General features: G+C 44.2%; 2 protein-coding genes across 4 annotated transcripts in view; both read left to right on the top strand.

The window, feature by feature from the left end:
• Window positions 1-15577, top strand: part of LOC103123672 (zinc finger protein 709-like) — a 418768-nt gene that overhangs the window by 214117 nt on the left and 189074 nt on the right. The window lies entirely within an intron of this gene.
• LOC132535582 (zinc finger protein 709-like) overlaps window positions 117-15577 on the top strand; it is a 31866-nt gene continuing 16405 nt past the window's right edge. Inside the window, exons 1-4 of the mRNA XM_060182101.1 lie at window positions 117-420; window positions 2518-2590; window positions 12706-12802; window positions 14611-14742. Of these exons, the coding sequence (XP_060038084.1) occupies window positions 14728-14742 (15 nt within the window). The 5' untranslated portion in view covers window positions 117-420; window positions 2518-2590; window positions 12706-12802; window positions 14611-14727. The remainder of the gene's footprint in view (window positions 421-2517; window positions 2591-12705; window positions 12803-14610; window positions 14743-15577) is intronic.

Below are 15577 nucleotides of genomic sequence, written 5' to 3'. Positions count from 1 at the left end.
TATTGGATAATGTTAAGATCCAGTCAAAAACCAGACATTTGTAAATGACAGGGATGCTGCCCTATCAACTCCTATAGAGGGTGTGCCTGCCTGCAGAACAGTTAAAGGAAGAAATGGCAGCCGAATTTCTTCCTTGACCAGTGGTAGGGAAGCTTCAGCAGTTAAAAACACTCCCACCAGCTTCCTCATCCAGTTGGCTGACTCCTGCTCGCTCTATTTTCCCTGCTGCTTGGCCATGGGAGGGGCAGCGCTGTGACCCCGCACCCTGGGCACTTGGAGCTGCGGGCTGTGCAGCGTGTAACCCGCACTCTGCAGCCTGCTCACAGCCTGGCTCCTGGAGCGCTGCGGCCTCTGCTGCCCTGCGGGCTGCATGCCGGCACCGTGTGCATGCTGAGCCCTGCTCTGCTCTGCTCTCTGTAGGTGACTCCACAGGCAAACATGAATGGATAATAACAGAAAATGGTATTGGAACTGTGAGTATCAGCAGTGTTGCACAGGAAGCTTTGGGAGATGTGGTTTAATGTCGGCTACCTGAAGCTGGGACGGAATGAAACAAAGAGATGAGGTTGGTGCTTTGAAAAGTGTACAAGCTGCCAGTGAACTAGACTTGCTGCTGATGGGGGAGGGAGCAGCATCCTGGGGCCATTCCCCAGTTCCCTCCTGGGGGTGGGGGGGAGGTGTTAGATTGACTCCTACATGGAAGAGCTTTCTTGGCAGCTCTTTAAGAAAATCCAGGCCTCATCAGTAAATCTTGCTATGAAGATGGGTGGCTGATCAAGGTGACTGTGTGTAATCCTTCAGACATGATGACTGAATGAGTGAGGAAGCATATGAAAAAGACATAAAATAGTGGGGATAGATAGCATAATGGTTATGCAAATTGATTCTCATGCCTGAAGCTCCAAAGTTCCAGGATTAATCTCCAGCACTACCAAAAGTCAGGACTGAGCAGTGCTCTGGTAAATAATAATACATAAAACATATCGTGGAGTAAAAACAGAACTCCTAAACTACTATGAAACAACTTACTCTAGCACAGTTCTTTAAACTAGTCACGGATACAAGATTTTAAGTAGCAACTTCTAGGCATAGCAGTGGAAAGAGAAATTACAACACTATTACTGGGTCAAACTACCCCTTAACTCACTATTCCATATGAGCATAACACAATTTGTTTTCATTCCACCTTATTGTTTCTAGACCACTCTTCAGTTATAGTTTTTTTTGAGAATGCCTAGTATAAATTATGTAATTCAAAGATATGGTGAATCTCAAGTGATATGTAATGTAATCTACTTACATCTATCCCTAGTAACAGTACTTACTGTTATTTTCACTGGAATTCACTGGCAGTTAGAAAACTATATACCAGATGACAATACTATCTTAATTTTTGCAATATACTGTGTTTGATGGTATTATTTCTGCATAGTGAAGCAAAGTCTTGCGGGAAAACAAGGTCAGCTTAATTCTTCTTCTAGCGTTTGTCCTTCTTCCGTAGCCAGTCAACAGGGTCAGGTTGAGCCTGATGTCAAGTTTCGAGACCTCCTTTGAATCTGGAGAGGTGGCAGTCGTTGACTATGTGGGTCATAGTCTGTCTGTAGCCGCAGGGACAGTTCGGGTCGTCTCTGGCTCCCCAGCGATGGAACATAGCGGCGCACCGGCCATGGCCTGTTCGATGGCGATTGAGGAGGGCCCCATCATAACGTGCTAGGTCAAAGCCGGGTTGAAGCTCGCAGGGGTCTGTGATGAGGTGTTTGTTCTTTACCTCAGCTGACTGCCAGCTCTGTTTCCAAGAGACTGGAACAGAGAAGTTCAGTGTAGGCGTAGGGGACCAGATTGGATGACGAGACGTCAAGCGTTGGACAGGGTGGGCGAAGATATCCGCGTATATTGGCAGGTCCGGTCGAGCGTAGACGTGGGAAATGAACTTAGATGATGCCGCATCCCGACGAATATCTGGCGGGGCGATGTTGCTAAGAACTGGCAGCCATGGAACCGGGGTGGAACGGATGGTTCCAGAAATGATCCTCATGGAGGAATATAATTTGGAGTCGACCAAGTGGACATGGGGGCTACGGAACCATCCTGGGGCACAGTATTCTGCAGTGGAATAGCATAATGCCAGAGAGGATGATCGTAGTGTGGAAGCGCTCGCGCCCCATGAGGAGCTGGCCAGTCTTGCAATGATGTGATTCCTCGCGCCCACCTTTGCTGCAGTTTTTATGAGATGTTCGTGAAATGATAGAGTGCGATCGAGAGTAACGCCAAGATAGACTGGCTGGGCTTCATGCCGGATTCTCGTATCGCCAAGCTGCACATTAAGCTCACGCGAGGCCGAGGCATGGTGTAGATGGAAAACAGATGATACCGTTTTTGCAGTGCTAGGGATTAGTTGCCATTTTTTTACAGTAATCAGCTTAATAACAAGACATTAAATTAAAAAAAAAAACCTACTCTCTCTAGAGAGCAATTGGTCCACCCCTGAGCCATCAGTGTTCCTGCTTCTCTCTGCAGGACCTGCTCCTGGAAAGATGACTCTGGCCACCAGAAGAATGCTGCTGAGAGCCGGGAGCCAGGGCAGAGGATGGTGAGTGTGGACCCCCAGAGCTGGCAGGTGGAGGAGCTGCTTCAAAGAGGCAGGACTGGGGCTGGAAGCAGCCCTGAGGTCAAGGTCTCTGGGTGAGTCCTTCACATCCTGACATGAGCCCCTGCCTTAGGCTGCAGGAAAGACTCCCAGGGTCCTATATTGTCCCCCATGCAGGTAGACTGGACACCAGACACTGCCTTCAGCCTCCAGTATTGGATCCCCTGGAGTCCATCCTGATTCTCCCCAGACCAGAGGTAGAACTGAGTCCTGTTCTATCCTTGAGTGAGGTGCTGGCTCTGGAATCAGAACCTCGATCTGGGTTGTGGAACCAGGACAGGACTGAAGATCCCAAGCAGGGTGACTAGGCTGGGAATTTAGCACTGGCGCTCAGCACCCTGCAGCCTCCACCTGTGTGCAATGGAGCACACACTGTTTGGCCCTTATAAGGCTCAGAGTTTCAGTAAATGTAGAATAAGGGGGGCCAGGCAGTGGTGCACCCAGTTGAGCTCACACATTACCACGCCCAAGTAGCTGGGCACAAGCACAACTTCCCTCCTGGTGGGGCAACACTTTTTTAAACAATATTTTATTTATTTTATTGTATCGAGAGAGATACAGAGAAACATCAGAGCACTGTTCAGCTCTGGCTTATGGAGGTACTGGGAATTGAACCTAAGACCTTGGAACCTCAGGTATGAAAGTCTTTTGCATAACCACTATGCTGTCTCCCCAGACCCCAGCAGCAACATTTTTTGAGTGGTGACACAGGGCTGCAGGTGTGTATCATTTTTCTCTCTTTTTAATATTTGACTTATTTAATAATGATAAAGATAAGAGGAGAGAGAAAGAACCAGACATCACTCTGGTTCAAGTGCCACTGGGGATTGAACTCAGAACCACATGCTTGAGAGTCCACTGTGCTATATCCTAGACCACACCTCTCTCCCTCTCCTCTATTTCCTCCTTCCCTCTTAATTTCTGTCTTGTTAAATACAGATTTCACAAAAAAGAAAAAAAAAGGAAAATGGTTACTGCTAGTGGTATATTCAACATCCTGACACTGATCCACAGCAATGACCCTGTGGCAACAATAATAATAAAATAGTTTTTAAAATATATAATATTTATTTATTAGATAGAGAGAGGCAGAAATTATGAGTTGAAAGGGAGATAGAGAGAGAAACCTACAACACTGTTTCACCACTTGCAAAGCTTTCTCCCATACAGGTGGGGACTGGGAGCTTGAACCCAGGTCCTGCAAAGTGTAACTTGTACATTCATCTAGATAGGTCACCACCTGGCCTATAAAATAACAAATTTTTCTGCAGAACAAGGAAAACTGCTGGAAGTTTTTGGCATCTGCTGTCCCTTCCACTTACCCCCCCCAACATTGTTTACATTATTTTTGCTTTAAATTGTTTATTTTTATTTGATAGGAGAAAGAGAAATTGAAACAGAAAAAGATAGAAAGGGATAAACAGGGAGTCAGGCGGTGGCGCAGCGGGTTAAGCGCATGTGGCACCAAGTGCAAGGACCGGCATAAGGATCCCAGTTCGAGCCCCCGGCTCCCCACCTGCAGGGGAGTCGCTTCACAGGCGGTGAAGCAGGTCTGCAGGTATCTATCTTTCTTTCCCCTTCTCTGTCTTCCCCTCCTCTCTCCATCTCTTTCTGTCCTAGTCAACAACAACATCAATAACAACTACAACAATAAAATAAGGGCAACAAAAAGGATTAAATAAATATTTTTTAAAAAAGGGATAAACAGAGACAACTACAGAAGTTCTTTGCTGTTTTTGTGGTTATGCAAAAGACTTTTCTTTTTTTGTTTATTGTTTTATTATTAAGCTGACTTTATTTTCCAGCAAAATGATTGCTTCACTACATAAAAATAGCACCACCAAACACAGGCTATTGCAAAAGTTAAGACAGTATTGTTGGCCTGACACTATGCAACTAGCTTCTCTCCACTGCCAGTTAATTCCAGTGGAAATATCACTACGGATAATAACCAGGGATGGATATAAGCAGATTACGCCATGTATGACTTTGGACAACAGTGTTCTCTTTGAATTACATACATTTTAACTACAGACATTTTCACAAAATTGAATATTATTACTGGAACTAGACCTAGAAATAGTAGGGTGGTGTAAAAAAAAATGCTCATATGCACTAGTTAGAAAGGGGTAGTTTCATCCAGTAGTATTATACATAACTTCCCTTCCATGACTATTGCTAAACGTTGCTTCTTAAAATCTTATATCCAGGGAGTCTAGCGGTAGCACAGCGGGTTAAGCACATGCGGTGCAAAGCGCAAGGACCGGTGTGAGGACCCTGGTTCGAGCCCCCAGCTCCCCACCTGCAGGAGAGTAGCTTCACAGGCTGTGAAGCAGGTCTGCAGGTGTCTTTCTTTCTCCCTCTCTGTCTTCCCCTCTTTTCTTGATTTCTCTCTGTCCTATTCAACAACGACAACAACTACAACAATAAAAAGGCAACAAAAAGGAATAAATAAATATTTAATAAAATCTAAAAAACTGTGCTAGACTGTTTTATACTAGTCTAGGGGTTCCACTTTTACTCTTTAATAGTGTCTATGTATTTTTCATATGCTTCTTCGTTCGTTAGATCATCTGTTTCTGAAGGATTACTCCCTGTCACCTTGAACAACTACCCATCTTTATATGCCCATCTTTATAACAAGATTGGTTGACAAGTCCTGGATTTTCCCCAAGAGCTTTGTTAAATTCAGTTACTTTTTCTGACAGAGATGAGAAGAGTTCACCAGCAGCTTGTACAGTTTCCCAAACACCAAAGTCGTCTCTTTGTTTCATTCCTTTTTTTTAAGCGTTTTTAAAAATTTATTTTCCCTTTTGTTGCCCTTGTTGTTTAACATTGTTGTGGTTATTGATGTCATTGTTGTTGGATAGGACGGAGAGAAATGGTGAGAGGAGGGGAAGACAGAGAGGGGGAGAGAAAGACAGATACTTGCAGACCTGCTTCACTACCTGTGAAGTGACTCCCCTGCAGGTGGGGAGCCCGGGCTTGAAACGGGATCCTTTTACTACTGGTCCTTGCGCTTTGTGCCATGTGCGCTTCACCAGCTGTGCCACCGCCCGACTCCCTGTTTGTTCCATTCTGTCTCAACCTTAAGGCAGACTACTGTAAGCAACATCTCCCCAAAACTCCTATGTAAAACCGCTGTTACCCACTGTTCCAATACCATTTTCTATTGTCATCTATTCATGTTTGTCTATGAACTTACCTACAGAGAACAGAGCAGGGCAGGGCTCTGTTGAGCTGCACCGTGGAGAAGTGAGAGGAGATCCAGAGCAAAGAAGGAACACAAATCTTTATTTGCGCTGGCACATCAGAGTTGGGTGAGAGAGAAGCAGGTTGGGCCACGTGGAGGTAGCAAAAATGGCCGCCTCACGCAGCAACCTTTTCTGCATCTAAACACTGAAGTGAAGGAGCCAGCAAGAGAGAAAGGTGCAGAAGAAGAAGGGCTTTTATGGGAGTAGCTCTGGCGAGACTGGGAAGGGGGAGGAGTAACCATAGCACTGCAGCTATTGCAGGGAACTAGCAATAGCCTGAGGGGACAACATGGCAGATGTGACTGCATCTGCCCAATTTCCCAGCAGGGCTTAGCATCAGCATGGTACAGGCTTGCAGCTCCCAAGGTAATAGAGGCCACTGTCCTCTGGGAACCAGGCTGTGAGCAGGCTGAAGAGTGTAGTCTGCACAGGGCCTGGGCTAGCAGCACTGCCTTCACAGGTGTGAGGTCACAGTGCTACAACTTAGGGAAGATTTTTTTCATTTTATTTGTTTTTCTTCCAGGGTTATTACTGGGGCTTGGTGCTGGCACTATGAATCCACCGCTCCTGGAGGTCACTTTTTTCCCATTGTTCTTGCTGCTATTGTTGAATAGTAGAGTGAGAAATTGAGGGGGAAGGGGAAGACAAAGAGGGGGAGAAAGATACCTGGAGACCTGCTTCACAGCTAGTGAAGAGACCCCCCCCCCACAAGTTTTTTTTTTTTTTTTTCCATTTTATTGGGTATGACAGAAAGAGGAGCGGGAGAGAAGGAAGAGACCTGCTTTGCTGCTAGTGAAGTGTCCTTCCTGTAGGTGGGGAGCCAAGGGCTGAAACTGGGATTCTTGCCTGGGTCCTTCTGCTTAGTACTATGTGCACTTAATGCATGTGCCACTGCCGGATCCCCAAAGTGTAGGTGGTTAAATGCTAAAGCTTCTAGCTGGACATTGACTAGAAAGGTTTGCTGGGGCATTTCTTTTTTGAATTGTTCACCAGACACACCCTTTCTAAAAGCTGATAGGACAGGAATCCTGTCACTTAGAAATCCCTGGTTTTGTTTGGATGTTATTGGGAGAGCTGTATCTTGTGTCCAGAGTTTCTTGTACATTTTCCAATCAGAAAAGTAGTTCTCTGTGTGGCAAGGGCTTCATCCAATTACATTGTGAGACAGAAGACATGGACAGTCTCTGTCCAATCTATATTGCTGGTGGGTGGAGCTCCAAGGTGAGCTCACCTGAGTTATATACTTTTTATTCTCACAGCACAACCTGCATTATCAAACAGTGCAACCTCCTATCTTATGAATTCCCAAAAACCTATTTCAATATATAACTATCTTATGGTAGCATGATTTTTTTTAAAGTTTTTTTCTTTTAATATTTATTCCCTTTTGTTGCCCTTGTTGTTTTATTGTTACAGTTATTGTTGTTGTTATTGATGTCATTGTTGTTGGATAGGACAGAGAGAAATGGAGAGAGGAGAGGAAGACAGAGAGGCGGAGAGAAAGATAGACACCTGCAGACCTGCTTCACCGCCTGTGAATTGACTCCCCTGCAAGTGGGGAGCTGGGGTCTTGAACCGGGATTCTGATGCTGGTCCTTGCACGTTGTGCCATGTGTGCTTAACCCGCTGCGCTATAGCCCAACTCCCAGCATGATTTTTTAAAAAAACATTTCTCCTGAAATCTCATGGTCTTTAGTCTCTGGTTTTCTCTCTCTCTCTCTCTTCAAATAAATATTTAAAGGGTGCTCATAAATACCATAATGGTTATGCAACATGACACTCATGTCTGAGGATCCAAAGGCCCAGGTTCACTCCTTCTTACCATTGTAAGCACCAGCTGGTAAAATAAATGCATATTTAATATTTCTTTTTTTCTTCTTCATAGGACAGAGAGAAATGGATAGGTGATGGGGAGACAGTGAGGGGGGAAAGACAGACAGAGAAAGACACCTACAACGTTGCTTCATGGCTTGTGTAACTTAATCCTTGCAGGTGGGGATATGGGGGGTTTGAACCTAGGTCCTTATACATGGTAATGGGGACATCATTGACTTGTAAAAAAAAAAAAATCTTACTGTGGTCCAGGAGGTGGCTCTGTGGATAAAGCTTTAGATTCTTCACCATGGTCTATGGTCATACCACCCTGAACACGCCCGATCTCGTCTGATCTCGGAAGATTCTTCACCATGAGGTTCAGAGTTCAATCCATGGCAGCACATGTTCCAGAATGATGTCTGGATCTTTCTCTCTCTCTCTCCTCCTGTCTTTCTCATGAATAAATAAACAAAAATCTTAAAACAAAACAAAACAAAAAAAAACACTTATTTATTGGATAGAGACATTCACATATCAAAAGGAAAGGGAGAGTTAGAGAGAAAGTGAGACAGACACCTGCAGCACTGTTTCACCACTCGCAAAGCGTTCCTTCTGCAGGTGGAGACTGGGGACCTGAACCTGGGTCCTTTGTGCATTGTAACATATGTGTTCAAGCAGGTGAGCCACCACCTGAATCCTGATTTGCTTAAATTATGTTAGCTGGCAGAAAATGCTGAGACAGGAAGTTTTGTATCTGAGGTCAGACGGTGGCACACCTGGTTGAGTACACATGTTACAATGTGCAAGGGCCCAGATTCAAGTCCCTGGTCCCCACCTGCAGGGAGAAAGCATTGTGATTGGTGAAGCAGTGTTGCTGGTGTGTATCTGTCTCTCAGTTTATTGCCCTTTCTCAATTTCTGGCTGTCTCTATCCAACAAGTAAATAAAGATTATTTAAAAAAAAAAAAGAAAAGAAACAAAAAGTTTTGTGTCCTGGTAGACCTCAGAAGGCTCATTTACACATTGACAGGGAATATAAATAATGATTTGGGTGTAATGAGATCTCAACTAATGGTGGGAATATTTTAAAAAATTTTTTATATTTATTTATTTACTTTCCCTTTTGTTGCCCTTGTTTTTTATTGTTGTTGTAGTTATTATTGTTGTTGTTATTGATGTCGTCATTGTTAGATAGGACAGAGAGAAATGGACAGAGGAAGGGAAGACAGAGGAGGAGAGAAGGATAGACACCTGCAGACCTGCTTCACCACTTGTGAAGTGACTCTCCTGCAGGTGGGGAGCCAGAGGCTCGAACTGGGATCCTTATGCGGGTCCTTGCATTATGCAATCTCAGTATAGGCCACTGACAGACAACTAGACTTAGCCTGATACGTTTATATCCTATGATGATAAGTTCTCTTTAGAGTGAGCATTTTCAGTAAGGCACACAGTTGCCAATTAAAAAATAAAGTCCCGGGAGTCGGGTGGTGGCGCAGCCGGTTAAGTGCACATGGCGCAAAGCACAAGGACCCGCAGAAGGCTCCCGGTTTGAGCCCTGGGCTCCCCACCTGCATGGGAGTCACATCACAGGCGGTGAAGCAGGTCTCTCCCCCTCTCTATCTTCCCCTCCTCTCTTGATTTCTCTCTGTCCTATCCAACAACAATATCAATAGCCACAACAATGTTAAACAACAAGGCAACAAAAGGGAAAATAAATATAAAAATAAAAATAAATAATTAAATAAAGTCCCAAAGACTTTTTTTGTTAGAGAGAATCAATGAATCTGGAGGAGGCCTCTCCTGAAGAATTATTAAAAGACCCTGTCGATTCTTCTACTTTCTAATTACTTTTTAGATGTATGTGTTGTATGTGTTAATTTTATAGGAGGGAGAAAGCAGAACACTGCACAGATCTGCCATGGGCAGTACCAGGGAGTCATATCTGGTGCTTCAACTATGTCAAAGAGTATATCTCCAAGTGAGATATCTGCCTTACGATTGATTGGAGTAAGATTATTAACTGACAAAAAAGGTAAGTAAAGGAACTAGTTATAGATTTGGATGGTCAACCCAGATTCTTAATCCAGAGAAATTTACCTCTCAGCTGATTTTAATGTCCTTTTCTGAAAACTGGCGACTGTGTGCCTTACAGAAAGTGCTCACTCTAAAGACAACTTACCATCATAAGATATAAACATAATAGGCTAAGTCTAGTTGTCTATAAGTAGCCTATACTGAGATTAAATATCAATTCTCTGGCTGCAGTTCTGGTTAATAATAAATATCACCATCATTAGTTGAGATCTCATTACACCTAAATCATTATTTATATATTTTTTCTAGAATGTACAATTATGTTACTTGTGGGATTTTACAGAGTTCCATGAGTGGCCCGATATCTGCTAAAATTTTCAGTTTGTATACTGAAATAGTGACAGCACAGTTCATAGTAATCCGTGATCCATCATCCACCTAGTAGTTTATAAGTAGGGACAGTCTGATTCCATCCTGAAAACAAAAGTGAAATGTTTTCTGATGAATTATATTATCTGTAAAAATTATTCGTGATGGTGATGTCTAGTTTTAAATTTGGGAGCAGATGGGTGTTGATGTCCTCGGTGGCAGAGAGAAAGGTCGGAGCATAATGACAATGACGGCAGTGTCAGCTAAGTGGAGGGCACAGCATCAGAGACTATGGCCAAGTCATTCAATTTAATCTGTAGCGAAAACAAACCAAGTTTCATTTATACCTGGATGTGCCAGGCAGTGCAGGACAGCCAACTGAGCTCCGAGGCTACCGTGTGGAAAGGCCTGGGCTCAGCACTAGTCGCCAGCTGCAGGGCTACTTCATGAGCACTGAAGCAGTGCTACAGGTCTCTCTCTCCCTCTTTGTGTCTCCCTTCCATCTAGGTTTCTCTGGATCTCTGCGCAGCAAATACTTATATTAAAAAACAACAAAACAACGTGGTTCAGGAGGTGGCACAGTGAATAAAAAATAAAGTCTCAGGAGTCGGGCGGTAGCACAGCGGGTTAAGCGCAGGTGGCGCAAAGCACAAGGACCGGCATAAGGATCCCAGTTCTATCCGCCGGCTCCCTATCTGCAGGGGAGTCACTTCACAAGCGGTGAAGCAGGTCTGCAGGTGTCTGTCTATCTTTCTCTCTCCCTCTCTGTCTTCCTTTCCTCTCTCCATTTCTCTCTGTCCTATCCAACAACGACGACAAGAATAACTATACCAATAAAACAAGGGCAGCAAAAGGGAATAAATAAATAAATATTTAAAAATAAATAAAGTCTCATGCATGAGGTCCTGGTTTCTAACTCCATCCTTTATCACAGTCCTGCAAAAGTAAAGTTAGAATAAAAGTTTGGGGGACAGATTCCCCGAAGGTCTCTGGACATGATCCAAAATGACAAAAGATCAAAAAGACCCCTCACCATACAAGCCCCCCCCTTTATGCACTTTTTTTTTTGCCTCCAGGGTTATTTCTGGGACTCGGTGCCTGCACTATGAATCCACTGCTCCTGGAAGCTATTTTTCCCATTTTGTTGCCCTTATTGTTGTGCTTGCTATAGTTGTTATTGTTGTCACAGCTGTTGTTGTTGTTATTGGATAGGACAGAGAGAAATGGAGACAGGAAGGGAAGACAGAGAGGAAGAGAGAAAGATGGACACCTGCAGACCTGCTTCACCGCTTGCGAAGCGACCTCTTGCAGGTGGGGAGCCGGGGGCTCCAACTGGGATCCTTTTGCCGGCCCTTGTGCTTTGTGCCACCTGCGCTTAAGCTGCTGTGCTACCGCCCAACTTCCTATACTCTTCTAACATCACACTGGTGGTGCCAGCTTTTCATTGGCCCAATGGAGCAGATTCTTCACCCTTTGTACAGTGCAAAGAAAAAAGCCTTCAGCAAGTGGGTCTCAATTCCACGTGTGCAAACCCAATGAAAAAAATTGTCTGTACTTTCCAGGACCCCACTGTGTCCTTCATTTTCCCTCAACAGTTACATTGTTTTTTTTACCTGAAATATTTCACTGTATATGATGGTAAATTCTGACCTAGATGATGATGATGATGATGATGATTATTACCTCCAGGGTTATTGCTGGGGCTCGAATCCACTGCTCCTGGAGCTAATTTTTTTCCCTTTTGTTGCCTTTGTTGTGGTTATTATTATTGTTGTTATTGATGTCACTGTTGTTGGATAGGACAGAGAGAAATGGAGAGAGATGGGGAAGACAGAAAGAGGGAGAGAAAGACAGACACCTGCAGACCTGCTTCACCACCTGTGAAACAGCCCCCTTGCAGGTGGGAGTTGGGGGCTTGAACAAGGATCCTTGCACTGGACCTTACACTTTACTTTGCTCCATATGAGATTAAGCTGCTGCGCTACCGCCCGACCCCTGATTATCATTTTTTAAATTTGCTTTTTCCCCCCTTTTTGTTGCCTTTTTTTCATTATTGTTGTTGTAGTTGTTGTTGTTGTTGATGTTGTCGCTGTTGGGTAGGACAGAGAGAAGTGGAAAGAGGAGGGGAAGACCGAAAGGGGGAGAGAAAAAGAGACACTTGAAGACCTGCTTCACCGCCTGTGAAGTGACTCCCCTCTAGGTGCCGAGCCCAGCTCAAACCAGGATCCTTAGTCAGGTCCTTGGGCTTCGAGCCACATGCGCTTAACTCGCTGCGCTACTGCCTGGCCCCCGATTCTTCTTCTTCTTCTTCTTTTGTAAATTCCATTTTTCTTTGTTTTCTACTTCTTACCTACTTAAAAAAAATTCCTTTATTGGGTGATTAATGTTTTACAGTCGACAGTAAATGCAATAGTTGGTACATGCATAACATTTCTCAGTTTTCCACATAACAATACAACCACCACTAGGTCCTCTGTCATCCTGTTCCAGGACCTGTTTTATCTACTTTCTAGTCTACTTTCTGTTGCATCTGTATCACAGTCCTTGGCTTTGGTTGGGGCATTACTGACTGATTCACCCCACACAGGACACACAGGTTGGAGGTTCCATGTGATGTGAGCACCCTGCTAGCAGTCTCTCACTGTGTCCAGTGAAGCCCAGATTGATTGGACCCTGGCATTTCAGTAAGTGGAAACAAGGACTTCTGTCCTATTCTTTTCCTTCTCTCCTCTTTCCTCCTCCTCCTTTTTCCCCTATTTTTTGTTGTTTGTTTGTTTGTTTTTTTACCAGATCATAGCTCACACCTCTAGCTTCTGGTGGTGCTAAGGATTGAATCCTAGACCTCTGAGCCTTAGGCATGAAGGTCTTTTGCAAAACCATAATGCTAGCACCCCATTCTTTTCTATTTCTTTTTTAAATTTTTTTGTATTTATTTATTTATTCCCTTTTGTTGCCCTTGTTGTTGTACTGTTGTAGTTATTATTGTTGTTGTTACTGATGTCGTTTTTGATGGGTAGGACAGAGAGAAATGAAGAGAGGAGGGGAAGACAGAGAAGGGGAGAGAAAATAGACACCTGCAGACCTACTACACCGCCTGTGAAGTGACTCCCCTGCAGGTGGGGAACCAGGATCCTTCTGCGGGTTCTTGCGCTTTGCGCCACATGCGCTTAACCTGCTGCGCTACCACCTGACTCCCTTCTATTTCTTTCAGTGAAAGTTTTTTTCTTTTTCTGGAGTCTGTTAAAACCTCTCCTTCCCTCCTCCCCCCCTACAGTTTTGCATTGTTCTCACTCCCATTGTTCTGGCATTAACTAAGGATCCATCTAGATAAGTACCCCAGGATTAGCCTGTCTTCCTACATAGTTAATGGGGGAAAATACTAGCAGTCTTGGTCCTCTGCTTGAGGGACATGAGGAAGAGGAGAAGGAGTTCAAGCTGGGCCCGGGAGATAACATAACAGCTGTATGAATGACCTTCATGCCCGAGATGCCTGAGGCTCTGAGCTCCTATGGTTCTGTTGGCAGAACCATTTAAAAAGGCAGAGCTCACTCTAAGGAGTTACAGCTCTAAGGTGTTACAACTCCAAAGCAGGAGACTGAGGCTGCAGGGAGGGCAGGGAGGGCAAGAAGATATGTTTATTGCACCAGCAGAGCCAAGTGGCTTTTTACCACACCTGATTGAGTGTGCCAGTTCAGAAGGCCGCTTATAACCTCTTCAAACTGGGCGCTGTTTGAGCTGATTGGTTACAGGGTGGTTTTAGAAAAGGAGTGTTTTGATCGGTTACATTCCCAGCCACCAAGATACAAGTGAATACAAAACAAAATGCTTGAATGGATTGGCTGCATTCTGTACTGGGAAATAAAATGAAAGATCCAATCTGATTGGTTACATTCTAGTTTTTGGTTATCAATCAATATATACCATTTGATTATTCGCATTTTAATCTGCCGAGGTCTGGAATACAGACACGAGATTACTACCCACAGTGGGTTTATATTCTTTACCTGGAGATTTTTCATTTTTTTTAAAAATTATTTTTCTATATTTATTTATTTTCCCGTTTGTTGCCCTTATTGTTTTTTATTGTTGTTGTAGTTATTACTGATGTTGTTACTGATATCGTTGCTATTGGATAGAACAGAGAGAAATGGAGAGAGGAGGGGAAGACAGAAAGGGGGAGGGAAAGACACCTGCAGACCTGCTACACCGCTTGTGAAGCGACCTCTTGCAGGTGGGAAGCTGGGGGCTCGAACGGGGATCCTTACAGCAATCCTTGCACCTTGTGCCATGTACGCTTAACCCACTGAGCTACCACCCGACTCCCGATTTTTCATTTCTTTACTAAAATGTGTAGGCTTTGAGAAGGACCTTATTTACCAGATAACTCACTAAGTGGGCCCCAAGGGGTTTGTCCTTGTTCCTCAATCTTTTCTCTTCAGTTTGGAAGGATAGGGTATTGGGCCTTCTACGCATTGCAGTGTCTTCCCTGTAGGTGCAGTGCTGCCAAGCAAAGAGGCCTTGCTGGTGGATGTAAGTCAGAGGCTCCAACACCTGCTGTGATTTCACTTCATTTTCTGGCCTGAAAAGAAATTGAGAGAAAGGGGAAAGAATGGCAGTTTCTCAGGTAAGTGACATATTCCACTTCTGATTTTGTCTTTTTCCTCCTGAACAAGTTGTATTTTAATTTTAAGTATATTTTGCATTATAAATGTTTATTTCACTGCTTCTGATTTTCCTGTGTGCTTCTTTTTCCAGTCACTCTTAGAAAACTTATTTTTCCACCAGGATTAGCACTAGGACTCAGTGTCTGCACACTGTCACCAGTCTTTGCTGCCATGATATATAGGTACAGATATGGGTAGATATGAGAGGAAGAGGAGGTAAGAAGAGAAAGTGAAGGAGAAGGTGAAACCCCTGTAGCACTGTTCCTTCATCTGTGAAGCTTCCCCCTGCAGGTGTTGGGGGATAAGACTTAAACCTGGAATCTCACAGGTGATAATGTATGCCCTTGACTGTGTGCCACCATGAAGACCCTGTTAAAAAATTTAAAGGGAGTCAGACAGTAGCACAGTGGGTTAAGCACATGTGGCGCAAAGTGCAAGGACCGGCTGAAGGATTCCCGTTCGAGCCCTGGCTCCCCACCTGCAGGGAAGTCACTCCACAGGTGGTGAAGCAGGTCTGCAGGTGTCTATCTTTCTCTCCCTCTCTCTGTCTTCCCTTCCTCTCTTCCTCTCTCTATTTCTCTCTGCCTTATCCAATAACGGCAACATCAATAACAACAATAATAAGTACAACAAGGGCTCCCACCTGCAAGAGGAAAGCTTCACAAGTGGTGAAGCAGGGCTGCAGGTGTCTCTCTGTCTCTCTCCCTATCTCCCCCTTCCCTCTCAATTTCTCACTGTCTCTATCCAACAATAAATAAATAAAAAAAAATTTAAAAATAACTACAACAAGGGCAA

This window comes from Erinaceus europaeus, chromosome 23 (genome assembly GCF_950295315.1).
Source record: "Erinaceus europaeus chromosome 23, mEriEur2.1, whole genome shotgun sequence".
NCBI classification, from domain to species: domain Eukaryota; kingdom Metazoa; phylum Chordata; class Mammalia; order Eulipotyphla; family Erinaceidae; genus Erinaceus; species Erinaceus europaeus.
The sequence above is the reverse complement of the archived record's forward strand: the minus strand, read 5'-3'. Positions and strand labels throughout refer to the sequence as shown.